At 37.8% G+C, this 18147-nt stretch overlaps 3 protein-coding genes across 5 annotated transcripts; 2 read left to right on the top strand and 1 right to left on the bottom strand.

Annotated features, from left to right (window-relative positions):
• Positions 1–791: 791 nt before the first annotated feature.
• Positions 792–1822, top strand: LOC127798289 (putative F-box protein At1g67623). Its single transcript, XM_052331752.1, has 3 exons — positions 792–1027; positions 1141–1306; positions 1422–1822. Exons 1-3 carry the CDS (start codon positions 873–875, stop codon positions 1818–1820), a joined length of 720 nt encoding a protein of 239 aa, XP_052187712.1. The 5' UTR covers positions 792–872; the 3' UTR covers positions 1821–1822.
• A 958-nt stretch (positions 1823–2780) lies between these two features.
• On the top strand, positions 2781–6805 carry LOC127797650 (probable inactive receptor kinase At4g23740). Of its 3 annotated transcripts, none has more exons than XM_052330734.1 (3): positions 2781–4932; positions 5159–5831; positions 6657–6805. In XM_052330734.1, exons 1-2 carry the CDS (start codon positions 3699–3701, stop codon positions 5806–5808), a joined length of 1884 nt encoding a protein of 627 aa, XP_052186694.1. In that variant the 5' UTR covers positions 2781–3698; the 3' UTR covers positions 5809–5831; positions 6657–6805. The 3 variants fall into 3 exon arrangements, with proteins under 3 accessions (XP_052186694.1, XP_052186693.1, XP_052186692.1); XM_052330733.1 differs by lacking the exon at positions 6657–6805 and having other exon boundaries at positions 2782–3453; positions 3684–4932; positions 5159–6019; XM_052330732.1 differs by lacking the exon at positions 6657–6805 and having other exon boundaries at positions 2782–3029; positions 3684–4932; positions 5159–6019.
• Positions 6512–10807, bottom strand: LOC127797649 (potassium transporter 26-like). Its single transcript, XM_052330731.1, has 7 exons — positions 10572–10807; positions 8992–9463; positions 8723–8773; positions 8349–8609; positions 8098–8150; positions 7628–7997; positions 6512–7473 (listed from the first exon to the last, which is right to left on the bottom strand). The coding sequence occupies exons 1-7, from the start codon at positions 10728–10730 to the stop codon at positions 6653–6655; spliced, it is 2187 nt and encodes a 728-aa protein (XP_052186691.1). The 5' UTR covers positions 10731–10807; the 3' UTR covers positions 6512–6652.
• Between the last annotated feature and the right edge of the window lie 7340 nt (positions 10808–18147).

The raw sequence follows: 18147 nt of genomic DNA on the forward strand, positions 1-18147 counted from the left end.
TTTTATTAGGTAATGAAAAAGTGTCACCTAAATTAGATGAACAGCAGTACTAAAAAAAAACTCTATAAATAAGCCATTTAAACCTAAAAATCTGCACAGAAATTGACCAAAATGCCCTTGACAGCAGGACTCTATAAATGGCCCAACTTATAAAGTGGACTCATTTGGGTATTTATTAGGGGCAAACTGAAGCCCAACACGTCTTTTCCTTGATGGAATGCCTTAGGCCCAATTACACTTTTTTAAATAATTTGAGCCTATTTTAACCTAAAAACAACGCTTTTAATTCTTGTCGGGTCCAATGTTTGGTCCAATTCATCTTTTTCCTTTTTTTTTTTTTCTAAATTGAATTCACATTCTCAAAAACACTTTAAATTTTTAAGTACAATTTCCCTTTGTAATTCCTTTTTTGAGAGGGAAGTAGTTGGCAAGGGTCCAATTCATCTTCTTCTTTTTTTTTTTTTAGAGGAAATTTACTCCTCACCACGTCATTATTGCACTATCCAAATCGTCTTTGAACACAATATTATGGGAAACCCCGAACCCAAGCTATCAATATACAAACCTGATTGATTTTGCTTAAACCATTCAAATTCAAATTCAAATTCTAATTCTAATTCTAATTGGAGTTAACACTAACATTGGAAATAGAAACTTCTAAAACAGGCAAATTCTAATTTGACTAGATTTGGGTTTAGTTTCCTTTTTTAACTGGGAATTAGATTCATGCAATGTAAAAACCCTATAAATAAATACAGATGCATATATTTGGTTGGAGAGGCCATCACAAATTCACAATTACTACAGCTTTCAACATTAACAATCCACAAAAATCATTCCTTCCTTCTTTTACATTACATTACGTACCAACCATGCAGTTTCTTCGCTCCAATCTAAGCGAAGACCCACCAAATTCATCTAATGATACAACCTGCTCCATTATGTCTCTCCCTTTTGACTTGCTGCTCGAAGCATTGGGTCGAGTTGCCTCCTCTTCCTTCACCGACCTCTTTACGATCAAACAATGGTCAGTTAAAAGTTTCATTACTTATCTTTAATTAATTATTATTATTGGGTCGACTACCTTAATTAGTTTTTATATATATTTACTGATTAATTAGCCTTTACGTACTTTGTTAGTTGCAAAGACCTTCGTCGAGCAGCCGAAGATGAATATGTTCTTGAACGTATTTCGATTGAAAAAATCCCTCTAATCCATGAATGGTTGAAACATGAAGAAGCTTCTTTGTTCTTCAAGCGGTGCTTGGAGAGTGGTAATCCAGAAGCTCTTTACCGTCAAGGGATGGTAATCAATTCCTTTTCATTTAATTATATTTTATTCAACATATTTAATTATTATTAATAAACGTACGTATTGAATTAATTTGAGTTTTACGATCATTATTGCGCGCAACAACCAGGTTGAGTATTTCACCTTTCTAAAAGTGGAATCGGGGCTTGACCATTTAAAAACAGCCATGCAAAAGGGACACGTGGAGGCTTCCTACGTCTATGGCATGATCCTATTTTGCTCGGGTGGAGAGTGGAGTTTGCAGGGCCTCCAAATTTTGACCACCTTGGTAATTGGTAATATCCCAAAATGCCGAGAAAGAATTAATAAGATGATGCGAGCAATGTGGGTTAACAATATTAATGTTGTTGTGCCACGGCAATCTCGATTTTGCAACCATGAAGAGGAGGAGGGTAACATTAGACTAACAGTAACGTGGGATGGCTACGAACAAGTGATGGATGTAGATTGCGAGGCTTGTCGATGGAGCAGGGAAGCCAAATTGTTTTGTAACATGTTATCTCGTTAAAAGCTATATATAATATTGTACCTTGTAATACAATTCACTATTTAATTTGTATGTTTTAAATATTTATTGAAATAGTTTTATTTTTTCTCAATGTATGAGTGAAATTGTGTTAACTCGTAATTAGATTAATTAATTTTTAGTGAAATTAGTAATGTGGTCAACACACATTAGTAATAATTAAAAAAAATACAATAAATTAGCATCTAACATAAAAAATAGTACATACGCTTAAGCCAACTAATAACAAGCTGACTAAATTACTAATTAATTAACTAAAAATCCTTTTTATTTTATGAAGTCAACGTTCTTCTTTGCTCAACGAAGTCAATGGGGGGGTGCGTTTGCACATTTTTAGGATCTCTCACGTTCATAGGTTTAGGAAAGATTAGTTCTGTGATGCTGTCAAAATTGACAACATTCGCCACTTGTCCTTCTCTCTCTCTGGTGGGTAATAATTAAGTCAATTGGTGATTATTAATTAATGATAATTAAATTGATCTCTTTTGTTATAAATTAAATTTATTTGACATAAAATTTAAGCACATTTGTAACTAAATTTGTTTATTAATCATTTAAAATATTAATTATTTTGAGAGATATTTTTTAAATAAATAATACTATTTATCTAGACTTAGATCTCCAGTCTAGTTAATTTTTTTATTAAAATATAATTATTTATGTTTATATTATACATTTTTATTTTTTAATAAAAAATATCAAATCTACTAAAGATTTATCTTCATATAAATAACATTACTATTATTATTTTAAAGTATAAAATTTATTTTTATTATAAAAATTCTGCCAAAATGACGGAAATGGTGTCCCCGGGCGGGCCCACAAGCAATTTGGGGCCGTCGGAATTGACACTTTTGTCTGCACATGCAACCCTCATTTTACAACTCCTCGCCTCCTTCCTACGTTCTATTTCCAATAATTATTTTATTAATTATTAAATTATTGTTGGGAAATCGTTTTCTGCTCCGGCAAGCAAAAGCAGGTCACAGTCGGTCATCTCTCCTCTCTCTCTCGCTCTCTCCCCATCTCTGTGTTTCTTTCTTCCCAACTCAGAAGGTTTCTATTGTTGTTTGCGCATCTTCTTGGTTTGAATTCGCAGAGCGAGCGAGCGAGCAAATTGGTGGTCAGTGCTTTGGATGCTGAACTGACGACTACTGGTGAATTTGTATTGGGAGCGATCTGGAGACGAAGGTGAGTGCTTCTTGCTCCGCTCCTTTCTTACCCCAAAGAAGATTTCTGCTGTTGTTGATTGGTTTGGTTCTGTTTCTGCGGGTGGAACGCCAACCCGGGTCCAAAAACTCTCGTTTCCCGTCTCTATCTGGCATCTTTTCATCCACCAACAGACAAAAGTAAGAGACTTTTTTGTTTTAAAATTAAATCCCTGTGAAATTAGCTTGAAGTTTTGGGAGCCGACAATGATGTCTGTGGAAGTTTGATTGGAAAATTGGGTTCGATCAGTCTTTTCATTTTAATTATTTTTTGTCCATTCGGGTCATATACGTACATATTTCTACTTTCTAGACGTGGAAAAGAAAAAGGATTGGTGTTATTTTTTCTTTTCTTTTCCTGGAGTTTTCTCACTGGCCAAACAGGGGAGGATTGAAGAGGCAAAGAGGTCAGTAAAGGAAGTCTTTATTTTCCCAATTTTTTCCTGAAATGAATTAATGTACTCGTTTACTATGGACCAAAACTGTTGAATTAAAAGCCTTCTAATTTCTATATTGTTAATGCAAATTCCAGAGAAACGGATATCTGAATGAGATTTGTATCTACCAGTTTACATTCTCTAAAAGAATTTCCCATTCACTTTAATTTGGTTCTTTCTTTTGCATATTCTTTGATCAGTGAGTTGGTGAGCAGATGGGTTGCATCAACCTCATTTTCTCGGCAATTTTCTTCCTAGAACTTGTTTTCCTGCAAGTGGGCACAGAGCCGGTAGAAGATAAAGAAGCCTTGCTTGATTTCATACAGAAAATTCCTCACTCTCGCCGTCTCAATTGGGATGAGAGTTCCTCACCCTGCGGTAACTGGACTGGAGTGACTTGCAATCACGATAAATCAAGAGTTATTACTGTTCGATTGCCTGGGTATGGATTTCGTGGTCCAATCCCTTCGAAGACTCTTGGCCGGTTATCAGCACTTCAATTATTGAGTCTAAGATCAAATCAAATATCAGCTCCTTTTCCTTCTGATTTCTCCCAACTTGAAAACCTAAACTCACTGTATCTTCAATTCAATGCCTTTAGTGGCCCTTTGCCTTTGAATTTCTCAGTTTGGAAGGATCTCTCAGTGATCAATCTGTCGAACAATGGTTTTAATGGTAGCATCCCTTCTTCACTTGCAAATTTAACTCACCTTGAGGCTCTGAATCTCGCTAACAATTCATTTTCCGGTGAAATACCTGCCCTGAATGTCCCTAGCTTGCAAGTGTTGGATTTATCCAACAATAATCTTACTGGCAACATACCTCGTTCTCTTCAAAGATTTGCAAGTTCGGCCTTCTCAGGTAACAATCTTTCCACAGAAAATTCAGCCCCTCCGCTTCCTCCAGTTCCTCCGACCACTGCTCAACCATCAAAGAAGTCCAAGAAACTTAGTGAACCTGCGATTCTGGGAATCATAATTGGTGGCTGTGCTCTGGGGTTTTTGGCGGTTGCCGTTCTTCTGATTGTTTGCAACTCGGGTGCTGAAGATAAAAATGGGGTCCCTGCCAAGACACAGAAGAAAAATAAAGAAGAGTCTAAGAAGAAATCGGTATCTGGGAGCCAAGAGGGTAATGGCAGGCTCTCATTCTTTGAGGGTTGCAATTTTGCATTTGACCTGGAAGATCTGTTAAGGGCTTCTGCAGAGGTGCTTGGCAAGGGGACATTCGGGACAACCTATAGGGCAGCGTTGGAGGATTCAACAACAGTCGTGGTGAAGAGGTTGAAGGAAGTGGGCGTGGCAAGGCGAGAATTCGAGCAGCAGATGGAAATTGTTGGAAGTATTAGGCACGAAAATGTTGCTGCACTGCGAGCATATTACTATTCCAAGGACGAAAAGCTCGTAGTTTATGACTACTATAGCTTGGGAAGTGTATCTGCATTGTTACACGGTTAGTGAGCATATTTACTCACCAGTATATATGTGTGTGTATATATATATATATATATGTTGTTGCTTTACACTGTGACCCCCTCACTTATTGCATCAGGACATTTACTGGTTTAGTTTTAGTACATTTTAAGTTATTATCATTTTTGTTGCTACTAAGCCTCCCGTGAAAGGTTCCTGCTTTTGGAGAAAATGTTGGTGATTTCTAATGGATCCTAATTTTGCAGCTAAAAGTGGCGAACACCAGACTCCCCTTGACTGGGAAACACGACTGCGAATCGCAATTGGTGCAGCGAGAGGAATTGCTCATATCCACTCACAAAATGGTGGAAAGCTCATCCACGGGAACATAAAATCTTCGAACATTTTCCTCAACTCCCAACAATGCGGTTGTGTTTCTGATCTCGGCTTGGCCACGCTGATGAGCCCGATGACTCCACCACTCAAGCAGACTGCAGGGTACCGGGCGCCAGAAGTAACAGACCCAATGAAAGTATCCCAGGCATCCGATGTTTACAGCTATGGAGTCTTGCTCCTCGAACTTCTCACCGGTAAGTCTCCAACCCGAGCCTCGGGTGGCGAGGAGGTTGTGCACTTGGTGAGATGGGTCCATTCTGTGGTGAGGGAAGAGTGGACTGCCGAAGTGTTCGATGTGGAGCTATTGAAGCTCCCAAACATAGAGGAAGAGATGGTGGAAATGTTGCAGATAGGGCTGGCTTGTGCATCCAGGATGCCGGAGCAGAGGCCTAAAATGACAGATATAGTAAGAAGGGTGGAGGATATCCGGCATGGAAACCGGCCATCCTCTGAACAATCAGAACGTTCAACACCAACACTGACACCACCGGAGATGGGAGACTCTTCTGTTTCAAAGTGAAATAGTTCTTTCCGGGATCAAAGGTTGGTGCTTTGTTGAAATTACATTAGTTGTTTTTCCTCGATTACTGGTGCCAACACACACATAGGTTGCTTAGCTAATCCGTGTATGGATTAAACTTGGTGTATTAATTTTTCAGTACAGGGGCATGGTGTTTTTGATATAAATTCCATGCAGAATAATGAAACTAATTCCTCATTTTGTGTGTGAATTCCCATTCCCCTCTGGTTCTTATTTATCTGTGTTTAAGCCCTATGCAAACAGACCCAAACCCAAATATAAGTGAAGCTGGCCCACCCGCCTCCTAAAAGGGGGGGACTCTCAAATCGGTTCTCATTTCTCACATCAAACCATGAAGCTTTCCAGAAGGAGAAGCAATGTAGCTGTAGCAAGCAGAGATGCTCTCTTAAAGTAGTAATTCTTCTGTTGGGGGGGGGTAACGGGCGAGCAAAACCCTACCTTGCCTGTTACTGTTGCTATACTTACTCTTTACAAAATAACAATATATTTGTGTATAAAAATAATCCCTTTTCCAATCAAGTGTCCTTGTGCTCTTAGACGCCCCTTTTCCGCTACAAGGAAGGATGCTTTTTAGAATGAAGAAACCTGGAAAATTTTGGGCCTTGGCAGCGGTTGTGGCTTGTGTGCGGGCCTTCTTTATTTATTAGGTATATGGGTCAAACCTTCAGGCCAGAATACAAGATTGGGCTCAACTTAGAAAAGCATTTTATTTCTTTTTTTCTTATTTTTAAAAGAGACACCCTTTTAGTTCATACTGAATAGCGAATACATATTTGCCAAATTTATCTTACAACTGGCTAATAAAACTAAATAAAATGATGATTCAGATCTCGTAAAGCATTCCCACTTGCAAAGTACTCTCCACCGGAACTTGCATCGACGAAGTCGCCGCTCTGCTATTCTTCTGCAGAAACCTGTACAAGCAGTCAATCACGAACCGTTCAATCCATCCTTTCTCCTTCTTCGATGTCAGAATAGTTCGCCCTGTCACGAACACAGCCCCCTTCTCCGCCGCCGCCTCCAACTTCAACTTCTCGCCGGCCGTTTCCGCCGTTTCCTGCAGCTTCTCCACCACCGAACCCTCAAAACCATCCCCCTCCATGGTGACTGGATCCTTGTACCCGTACTGAACCAGGCACCGGTAAACTCCTTCTATTCCCAGTCTCCCCATCACCAGCCGCTCCTCCGGCAGCACGGTTTTGACCGGCAGCGTTCTCACCGTGATGATCACCAAGATCTCGCGGACCGAGCCGGTGTGCTCGATGTACCGCCGGATGATGGGCGGGATGCCGTTGACGAGGTCAGTGCAGAAGAAGCAGATTCCGGGAGTTCGAAACAGGCGAGGATCCGATACCATTTGGCTGAGTTCCGGCAAGCTGATCTTCCTCTCGCCTTCGTAGATGCTCTTCTTGGTTCTTCCGTAGGTCCATGAAAGCATGATGACGAGGAAGAAAGCTGAGATGGCGAATGGAACCCAGCCTCCTTGCGGGATTTTGTTGAGAAGAGAGGTCATATACACGGCTTCGAGAAGAATGCATGGAACGAAGAAGAGGCAGATGAGGAGAAAGTTGGAGTCCCAGATTACCAGCATCACCAACGCCGTCAAACAGGTTGTTATCATCATCACCCATATCACCACCACACCTGCGTCAATGGCGGAAGAATAAATCACAATCCATGAGCTCTATCAAGAGTGTCCACGAGTCAAATCGGGGTATGTAAATTCATGTCTAGACTGACTTAATCACACAAAAAACACTGCAAACCATTAAGTTGATTGAAGAAAGAGCTTACGTACCATAAGCATTTGAGAGTTCAATGCCGCCTTTGAACCCAACGACTAGCGTTACGCAGAGGATCATGAGAATGAAGTTGATTTCTGGAGAGTAGACTTGACCTTCGTGCTTGGAAGAAGTATGGAGCATGGTAACTCGAGGGAAGCAACCAAGAGCTAGAGACTGTTTGATAATGGAGAAGCTCGCCGAGATCATTGACTGACTGGCAACGACGGCGGAGAGGGTTGCTACGACGAACATTGGCCAGTATAACCGATCGGGAATGGAGCTATAATAGGCTTCTCTGATCCTTGTAGGGTTTTTCACTAAATAAGCTGCTTCGCCGGCGTAGGTGAGCACTAATGCCGGATAAACAAAGGAAGTGAAAGCCAGCTGCGCCCCATTAATTAATGGATTGTTATGTTAGAATTAATGTGCATCGCTTTGATATATATAGTATAACTTCAACCCCCCTTGTCCAGCCTTCACTCACCTGAATCGCTCTTTTGTCAAAGTGGCCTAAATCGGCAAACATAGCTTCAGCACCTGTACACCATGCATGTGTATAGTTTACATAATTGGCATCAAATTAATTGTGAATGCTGTTTCGAACATCATTGGTATACGTATGGTATATATATAATTAATGGTATTAATTAATTAGTACATCAAAATTCACAATCAAAGCGTTATATATATATTATTATCTGGTGTTAGAAACAAATAAATTAAATGGGTACATACCTGTAATGCTCAAGAACACAGCACCAAGGAGATCCCAAGCGCTCTTGCCATTTCTCAGAAAGAAATTATAAATGTAGTGAGGTGATAATCCCCTAAGAATCGATGGCCGGTGTACTATAATGTTGTAGATTCCAATTCCAACATTGGAAACAAACCACATTACCATAACGGGACTGAAGGAGAAGCTAACTTTACTGGTTCCACATCTCTGGAAAGCAAACAGAGCCACCAGAAGGATCACCGACAGTAAAACTACATTTTCTGCTTTCGCCACCAACAACATTCAATTCATCGAATTCCAATCAATACTGATAGTAATCAGTTTCTGTACAATATATTATATTCCTCAAATTATTATAAACTTTAGCCCCTACCTTGTGTGAATTTTGAGGAGCGTGATTGGATCCCTTGAAGGGCTGAGAGAACTGTAACGATCAAATAATTACATCAATACAGACATAATTTCATGTCTATGACTTACAATTACTAATACAATATTACTGTAACGTTATTTAAGCCATATGGCATGCATGTGCTATTTGTAGATGATGTTGTGATCAATGGTAGACGAAATAAAAAATAAAAAACATAGATACTAAATTCGAGACATTAAGAAATACTTTAGAATAATACAGTTGGTTACCACAAGTTGCCGGAGTTAGAGCTCCGTCGCCGATGACCATGCAGGTCCCAAGAAGCACCACAAAAGTAAGAATGGACTGAGCTGTGGAGCTTCCCTCGAGAAACCTCTTAGCCTTGGACTTGAAAGCACTATTTCTGGTACTGTAATATCTCATGCTCTCATCAGACTCCAGCCGTGTGCTTCTAATGGTGAATTTGCTCTTGAACTTGATATGTCTGCAAAGATACGAGTAAAGAGCGAAGGTGCCGCCTTCCCCATGATCATTGGCATAGAGAACGATGAAGACGTATTTGATCAAAACCAGAAGAGTTAGAGTCCAGACGATGAGGCTGAGAATCCCCAAAAGATCTTCTTCGTTAGGGTTTGAGAGGTTGATGGAAGAGATGACATTTAGAGGAGAAGTCCCAAGGTCTCCATACACAACTCCAAGAGATTGGTATGCCAGCACCAATGTCTGCATCCCGTTATATTTCTGTGGGAAGGTTCATTTTATTCTATGTCAATTAGTGATATCCCCAAAATGATAAAATTATGTTCACCAAGTTAAAGTTTCGGTTACATTCTCCTTGTGAGATATTATACTTGTAGTGTTATTCTAAAAAGAGGTCTTGTGAAAAAAAAAAAAATGATCTCGTATGCATGAGTCAGTACATGGACTCACATTTGATGTGAGATTGTTTTTTCTCTCTTAACATGAATTTACTAGTTAAGGGGTGAATTAAGGGTATGAACCGTACTAATTTCATTGGGTTGGCCCAACAAATAAGCTTGTTGTTCAGTATTGGGCCCAATCCCCATGGCCCATCCCATCCATGTCAATTCAGCAGCATCCCCCATCCGATCATCCTCAGAACAAACCTCAATTGCTCCGAGATCCTTAGCTCCCAACTCACCTGTAACAATCGATGACACGCAAGGGACTCTTCCCTTTTCTCTTATGTAAGCTAGCTGACCATTAGTCAAGGTATATTCTTTTTTAACTTTACAGAAATTATATTAACTTGAACGATGTTAGTTACTTAAGTATCGAAATGCTTATAGGTGCCAGCCACCCCCGTCATATGAATCGCCCTTACCTTAAACCTTCTGTCTAATTAACCCCTTTTGGGGTCTGAAGGAACTATGTATATATAAAGAATTTATGTTGTTAGAGAACATTTGTGACTTAAAATTAGGTGGGTTACTCCCATTCCTTCACAAAGACCCTTTTCATAATAAAACTACATAAACAAATCAAGCCATGTGCCCTGATAACACCTACTGTGAGAAGCCATCAAAACTTTCACTTCAGCTTATGACTTCAATTAGTAGAGGTCACTCCCTTTTTTACTATATATGCAAATTAACTAAGCCATGTGCCTACCTAATGTGAGACTCAAACAAAAATTATGTATACTGTTCTTAGTTGCAAAACTAGCTATCATTGCTACAAGACATTAAAACATTCACTCCATGATCCATCTCACTTAACTCGGACTAAATTACAGTGCCGTGTTACTGAAAATTTTATTTTATTAAGAAGGAAGGAAATTAAAAGTACTAATTGACAAAGTGCAAATATATAGACATATAGATCCTACCTTAGCTTTGTTTACATGTGGCTGATAAATCTTAGTGAAACTCAGAACCCGGTCCATGGCATCTTGGTGTTGAACCATGCCTTCATACAGCTGTCGATCAGAACCATTTTCAGAACCTCTTCCTCCATTTTCTGGGTCGTCTTCAACCTTGGAACTCATGATTATGTAGCTTCTTAGTTTCAAGCTCTTAGCTACTACCAAAGCTGCAACTTCATATACATATATATATGCACACACACACACGCATGGTTATACATTCAAATATATTAATCCAATGTTAAATGTCATATACATTATTGCTGAAGATAACCCAAAGTATTGGGGCTTATGCTTCCGGGCTAAAAAGCAAGTGATTTAAAAGAGAGCAGGTGAGTGAACAGAGACCGTGCTTACAAAAGATTCAAGTAAACAAATACAAATGGAAACTAAATGTCCAAAGAATCACACTTTTTGAGTATTTTCAATTGGCCACCCTACAAGCTCCCTTTTGTCATTCCATTTGTGATAATATATAATACACATTCTATTTTTGGAAGACTAATCTTACTGGTTTAGTAGAAAGAGCTTCAACTCATGGTCATATTCTTTTTGAATTTAGAATAGTATAGTTTCTAAGTCAATGGGGATTTGTTCTCCACAATTAGAGTTTTGAAGTTTTTTTTTTCCTTAGTAATATGAGTTCTCAAGTTATTCATTTTTATCTTCTTTTATCATTGTTAAAAATTTTTGGCATTTTCTTTCACTTCCTTTGCCTAACTTTTTTTATAATTAAGAATCGCTTATCTTCATAAAAAAATAAATCATTATACCCATTAATTATATAATGTTGGGATATTTAAGAATTTTTGAAAGTATAATAGATCATTAAGCTATCATTAATTAAGGCTTTTTGGGCAATTATCACATATATTTTGTTTACATCATGATGTTCGATTTAAGCTCACTCATGGCCAACAATACAAGGGAATATAATAGAACTTCCCAAAAGTAGCGATGGGTAGTGTAACTTTTAAAATGTCCGGGGCTCTCCATAAATTTTTGGAACAAATTTTACCTACCACTTCTATTTTACAAAACCTACATTAAATTCCCCCTACTGCTAAAAGTCTTTGAGATATTTAAATAAAATTTGGTGACATGCAAAAATACTAGTAGCATGCCATGAGTTACTGTTAAATTTTTGAATTTTAATGTAATTTGCTTGATTAAACAATAGATTTGTTTTTTAATTGTGGGAGACCGTTTTAATGTGATAGACAAGTGATCTTTTAGGTGATGAGAGAATACTTTGACGTCTTGATGACGAGAGAATGTGCGAGTAACGCTCAAGATGATTAGCGATGGGTAATCTCTAACAATAACAAATATTGTCTTTAATGATAAGAGTCTGATAATTAAGAGATTCTTAATTTTCAATTGAGTCTTGATAATCGAATAACCAACAAGAAAAAAAAAAAAGTTGATTAAGGCATGGGTGAGGTCCCTTGTGGACTCTTTCATACTTTTATTAAAAGTAGAATTTAAGTAGTATAGCGAACATTTTTATTAGAAGGAAGACTCTCCTATTTATAAAGTGGAAGGAGAGTGACAGATAACAAGAAACAACCAGTTTTCGACCGACATTTTGGAGGTCGACTTGACTGATTCAACGTGCCGTATGGTTGTCGCATGGGTGCTTGCGTGGCCGCCGGCCTGCATCGCCGCATGGCAGGGTTTCTCGGTGTGGCGAGAAGGGTCACTCGAATCGCACGCCTGGTGAGTGCGCTTGCTGCCCACATGGCTCCAGCCATGCCTTCCACCTGGCTGCCGGCTGCCGCATGGCGCTTAGCCGCATTCGTCCGCAGCCTAACCCGGCTGTGTAATCTTCGAACCCATCCAGCCACCATACTTGGACTTATCTGTTGGGCATAACAATTAACCTTTCTTGAAAGCGATTTAGCATTAATCCTCAGCCACACATTCCGATATCCCATGGCGGATTGTGGGTGACGTTGTGGGCGGCGGAAACTAGTAGTGTCAATTAATCACCCGGCGACAACTTGGAAACTGTGGGAGGTGGTCCAATGACGAAAAAAATAAATAAATAAATAAAGAAACAGAAACACAGAAGAAAAACCAAGAACAAAGGACGCCTCCTATTACTACCATTACCATAAGCCACCCAACCACTTCCCAATTGTTTTGCATTCGCAGATCTCTGAATATCTTAAATCAATTATATTGTCCGCTGTTTGTTTGGTGATACAATGGCTTCTTGTAAAATGAATTTTCTCATTAAATTTAAAATGATTTTCAAATGTATTCCTACTTCCCAGAATATATATATATATGTCATCCATCCATAAGAGGACAAGAACACAACACTAAGCCCAATCGCAAAAGCTTTCATACTGAGGAAACATGGTTTTTTTTTTTGGGCTGGAGTCTTTTGCTGCACTTGGAAAAATGTTTTGGGCTTCCATGCTGGGCCATCTATTAGCATTCATGACCCATGGAATTGTTATGGACCTATTCAAATGTATTTTATCATACATAAACGTAATGGCGATGCCATACAAAGAGAATCTTTATGAATAATAAGAGAAAAAGTAATATAGAATTGGACTCATCAAAAACTAGACCCACAAGTGACAAACAAACCTAAGTAACTGATCTCTCTCACTTCAATTTCACAAATTTTCTACACCTGAACGGAGGTTAGTTTCTGTGATAAGACACAAAGATCCCAGAGTAGGACAGTACATTAGAGCTTGTAGGGATGTTAATTAATTATTAATTAAGTAAGAAGGATTTGGAGGCACATGAAAAATGGATTTGGAGTAATGGGTGGATTTTATTAGCTAATTAGATATGCGAGCATGAGTCCAAGAGGGCCCAGATGAGTGGGGTCGTCCAAATAACGTGTTCGTGAAGCATCCCTCCAACCCAAAGTATTTGTCCGTTGGGACTACTTTTATTATCAGTACTTATGTCAGTCGAGCAATTATATATTATATTAATTTTTTTCAAAATGTTGAGTTCATAGATTTTTATCGAATTTTCACGCGATCTCATAAAAAAAATAATATAATATTATAAAATAAATGATATACTATTAATTAAATTTAATTATAAGAGGAGTGAAATTTGTAAGTCCATTTGTGAACTTGAAATTTCCGTAATTTTTTGTCAGGCAAATGGGTGTAGAGAGTGACATTACAATAACAACTAGTTCAAAGTTCAAAAAGACTAAACAAGAAGAATGGTGCCTAGGAATGCCAAACCCTATTAATGATGGCCCACTCCCCCACCAAAAGAACCAAAAATAATAGTCACATGTGGACTTGGATGCTGACCCATGTCTTGTGTCCATACATGACATGTTCAATATTTGTAATATAAAAGATTACCAATACCAATTATCGCTGACCCATGTCTTGTGTACATACAGGACATGTTCAATATTTGTAATATATAAAAGATTACCACTACCAATCTCAAACTTAATCATCAAAATAGACTAAATCTTAGGGAAAGGATCGTGGCCAAGAACGGAGGAGGAAGGGCATATATATATTGTATTGTAACTATTAGCAATATACATATAATTGATTTAAGATATTCAGGAGATAAAAGAGGGGGGGGGCACGTGACCTCGCCGTGCCCGTGGGGAATGGCGGAAACGGCGGGAGCCGGTTACCGGTTAATCGGATAGGGAATATGGGAGTGGGGTCCCAAAGGCTGAGCCGGTTACCTCCACTGTCTTCCACTTTCAGGACAGAGGCTCCTCCCCGCCATCCGGTTAGCGTAGAGATCATCATAATACGCTTTATGGCTTCTTTGCCAATCGTGACGCACGCAGCCAATGCACGCATCTCCATCTCAATGCCAAAAATCAACAAAACTAAATTCATTTCATGATTACTTTGTGTTAAATTTATGTATACCGAATTAATTAATAGCAGCAGCGTTGTGTCTAATTTTGTTTACACCTTTAAATAGTTTTCCTTTTTTATTCAGGAAGAAAGGACCCATTTATGTCTAAAGAGACCAACATCTCTTGCTTCAAAGAGACGCTTTGTGACAATACAATTTCTCTCCTCGTGGGTGTAGTCGTGCTTCAGAAGTATGTAACTGTAATTTATTATTTAAATAAAACACACACACTGTATACTCTTTGAAATTTATAATAAATATCAAAAAGTTGAAAAAAAAATTAAAAGATGGATACGTAATACAATCAAATGTCGTTGTCCCAGATGTGAGTTATCGTAATTATTTTGATGGCTGGGGGGGATGGCGTGGCGCCATGAAAGGGCGAGCTAAGAAGAACCCTTTTGTTTTCCGAGTCTATCACCAAAACCAAGGTGGTAATTTGACTTATTAAGAGCAGTTTCAGACGACTTGCATATATTGTAATTATGGGTGTTGGCCCTTCTTTTTAGAACGGATCTCTCTCTCGCACTTGATGTTTAATTTTGGGGATTAATTGCAGAAACATAGGGATTAATTCGTTGTTTCTCTTGCTTGCATATGGTCTTCATTTTTTATTTGTGTAATCATTCCAATGGGGATTAGCGGCTTTTCTTTTCCCTAATCACATGCACTTAAGTTTTTCAACATTTTTGGTGCCCATCATCTCAATATATCTTAGCTAAATATTTTGCATGTGTCATGACAATTAGTTATAGTAATTAAATTAATCATTAGCATTATAGAGTGGGCTATGATTTAATTTGTGTACACCCATTTAGAAAAAAAAAAAAAAAATTGTGTACACTAACAAGAATCTCATTAGCACTCATTTTTTTTATGATGAAAGGATCACTAAAAGATTAAAAAAAAAAAGTTAGCATCAGAATGCATTAAATATGCAAGTATAATTAAATAAAATAAATTAAAAGAAAGAATTAAGGCATCCATTACTATTATTGAACAGGCCATTAACCTCTAGTCAAAGCCATCCGGGGGCTGGAACTTGATCATGATCGACAACTAATTCATGATTGAGGAACCAATTTGAAGAAAAGAGCCTGAGCCTGAGCTGAGCTGGGCCTAGAACTTGATGCCTCATTGACTTGTGCTAATTCAGTTTTAGGAAACCACCAAATAGAAAAATCACATGATATATTTCATTAACGTGACACAGTTACCCAAAGTACAATATATATATATATATAGAGAGAGAGAGAGAGAGAGAGTGAAATGATTTGTCGAACTCGATGTTTTTGATGAGTTGTCTTATGGGTTTATCATTCATTCACTTGGCTCAATGAGACGGGCCGGACACCAAGACAGCCACCGCCCAACAACTTGAACGCGGCTTTTTTTTTGTCCCACTTTGGAATCTCATATTTCGCAACAACTTGTGGTTGGTCCAGTGGGCAGTGGTTTAAGGTTCATTTTCATTGAGGTTTCGCTCATGTGCATGCCCTATGTTCTACAGGTAAACTCAATTTACTAAGTTACAAACTGAAATATCAGTGTTCGAACCAAACCAAACAAGACCAAACTAAAAATTGATTTTTCATATATCAAAATGAGTTGAACTTAATTTAATAAAAAATGAAACCAAATTAATGAAGATTAGTTGGTTCGATCAGTTAAGTTCTGGTTAATCTCATTAAAAAAGAAAACAAAAAGAGTGAAGCTTTAACTAAATAATAATACTTTCACCCCTATTTATGCCTGCCCTTAAATTTTCTATTTTTCAACCAACAAGCAGAAACTTATTAGTATTTGAGCCCCCATTTAACATGAATTTTTCTTGTTCTTTTCCCATGATCAGACAAATTGTGTATTTGTGGGTGCATGTTTAGAAAGGCCATTCAACCAAAACTTTCGATGAAATTATCAAGATCCTTGTTTGGCCACAGATTTTAGTTAAAAAAAAGAGGCATATTTGGATGGGATGGCTCTGTTATGTTGTGGACAACTTTTATGAGTCCCACACCCTTCATACGCCACCCCCCTCTCATTTTGCTTGGGCAACAGGACAAAATAGTTGGATGGGAAATGAGAAGAGGGTAGTAATTAAGAATTTAAAGTAGATGTACAGATGATGAATAGACCAAAAACAAAAGCAAACTCACTGGTGTAGGTGTAGCCGTATATAATATTGTATTTTATTTGTTTAAGTGCTGCTGCCCCAGGAGGGGGGGGGGACGATGATTCGATTGCTCAAAAATTTTTCACTTAACCGTGCTAAACCAAAAATGTCAATCAAAATGGAAGCTGCCCGGCTTTATACCAATTTGGCAAAATAAAAGTCAAACTCCTTTACCTAACAAATAAGTTAATAAATAAAGCCAAACAGATTATTAACTCAAGCATGCTATATTTTTATTTTATTAAATTACAAATATAAATTAATTAATTAAAATTTCATTTAAATCTCTATTCCTAAGCATTTAAACTGATACATATATATGTGCGGGAAGGGGACGCCCCCTTTAATTTTGTCCTCATAAAATAAATATTATGTTATTCGATAATATTTATTTGACGTACGCAATATATTAGCTCTATCAATTCAAAAGATGTAAGACAACACAATTAATTACATTAATTCAATTCAATTCCAAAGGTTGTCTGTATGGTAACGTGCATTGCAAGTGTTCTAGTGTACTGTAGGACGAATTGTCTCGATAATAAGATTTCGAAAAAGAAATAAAGCAAAACCTAGAGACATATAAAGGCACCTGGTAAGAAATTTTTTTCCCAAAAAATTGGTAAAGTTTATAAAATAAAATTAGTATTTGGACCTAAATTTTTAATATTTTACCTGATATTTAGTATTAATATATTATATATTTATTAAATAATAAAAAATATTTCATAAAATTTGTGTAAAATTAATATTTGTACTTATAAATAAGAGCGGATTCAAGGTTACGAACCACGTCATCTCCACTTGTGAGAATTTTAAACTGACATGTCATCATTAATTAACAAAATTTGATTAAATCACTTAATTTTTATTTATAATAAGTAATAACATATCCCAATTTAAAAATGACTTTTCTTTAAAAAAAATATTACAGCGAAGATGGCGTGGCATTGGCTGGGTGAGATGATTGGTCAAAGCGGGAAGGCGGTAAAAGTGGGTTTTCAAATCAGACGGACGATTTTTAAAGAGAGTGGGCCGAGCGAGCATCCTGGGCCTCACGTGACAGGCCACACACTGTTCGAGATGAATCAAATGCTGACTCAGCACCTTGTGATGTTTACTCTTTGGACAGCCCCTTTCATCTGGGGCCCGCTGAACCTGCGTGTCCACTTCCTCACGGCCATCGGGATTTGGAGACTCCGCTAATTTTTCACCGATCGTCGCCGGAATTTTAGGCACCGGCTACTAATCCTGGAACCAGCGAGCGCCATCTCCTAATCCAGCACGAATTTAAAAACAAACTAAAATAAACAAAAAATAATTTGTAGATAAGAAGATTCGTAACCATATCTAAGAAGGAAAATCTGATAAAATAATTAACAATAATAATAAAATAACATCCTCATCTGGTTTTTACAAATTTGTAAAGAATAATTAGTCTAATTGAGATTTACTCCGTGATTTTAAATAAATGGTTTATTATTTTTT

The sequence above is a fragment of the Diospyros lotus genome, chromosome 3 (genome assembly GCF_014633365.1).
Source record: "Diospyros lotus cultivar Yz01 chromosome 3, ASM1463336v1, whole genome shotgun sequence".
NCBI lineage: Eukaryota > Viridiplantae > Streptophyta > Magnoliopsida > Ericales > Ebenaceae > Diospyros > Diospyros lotus.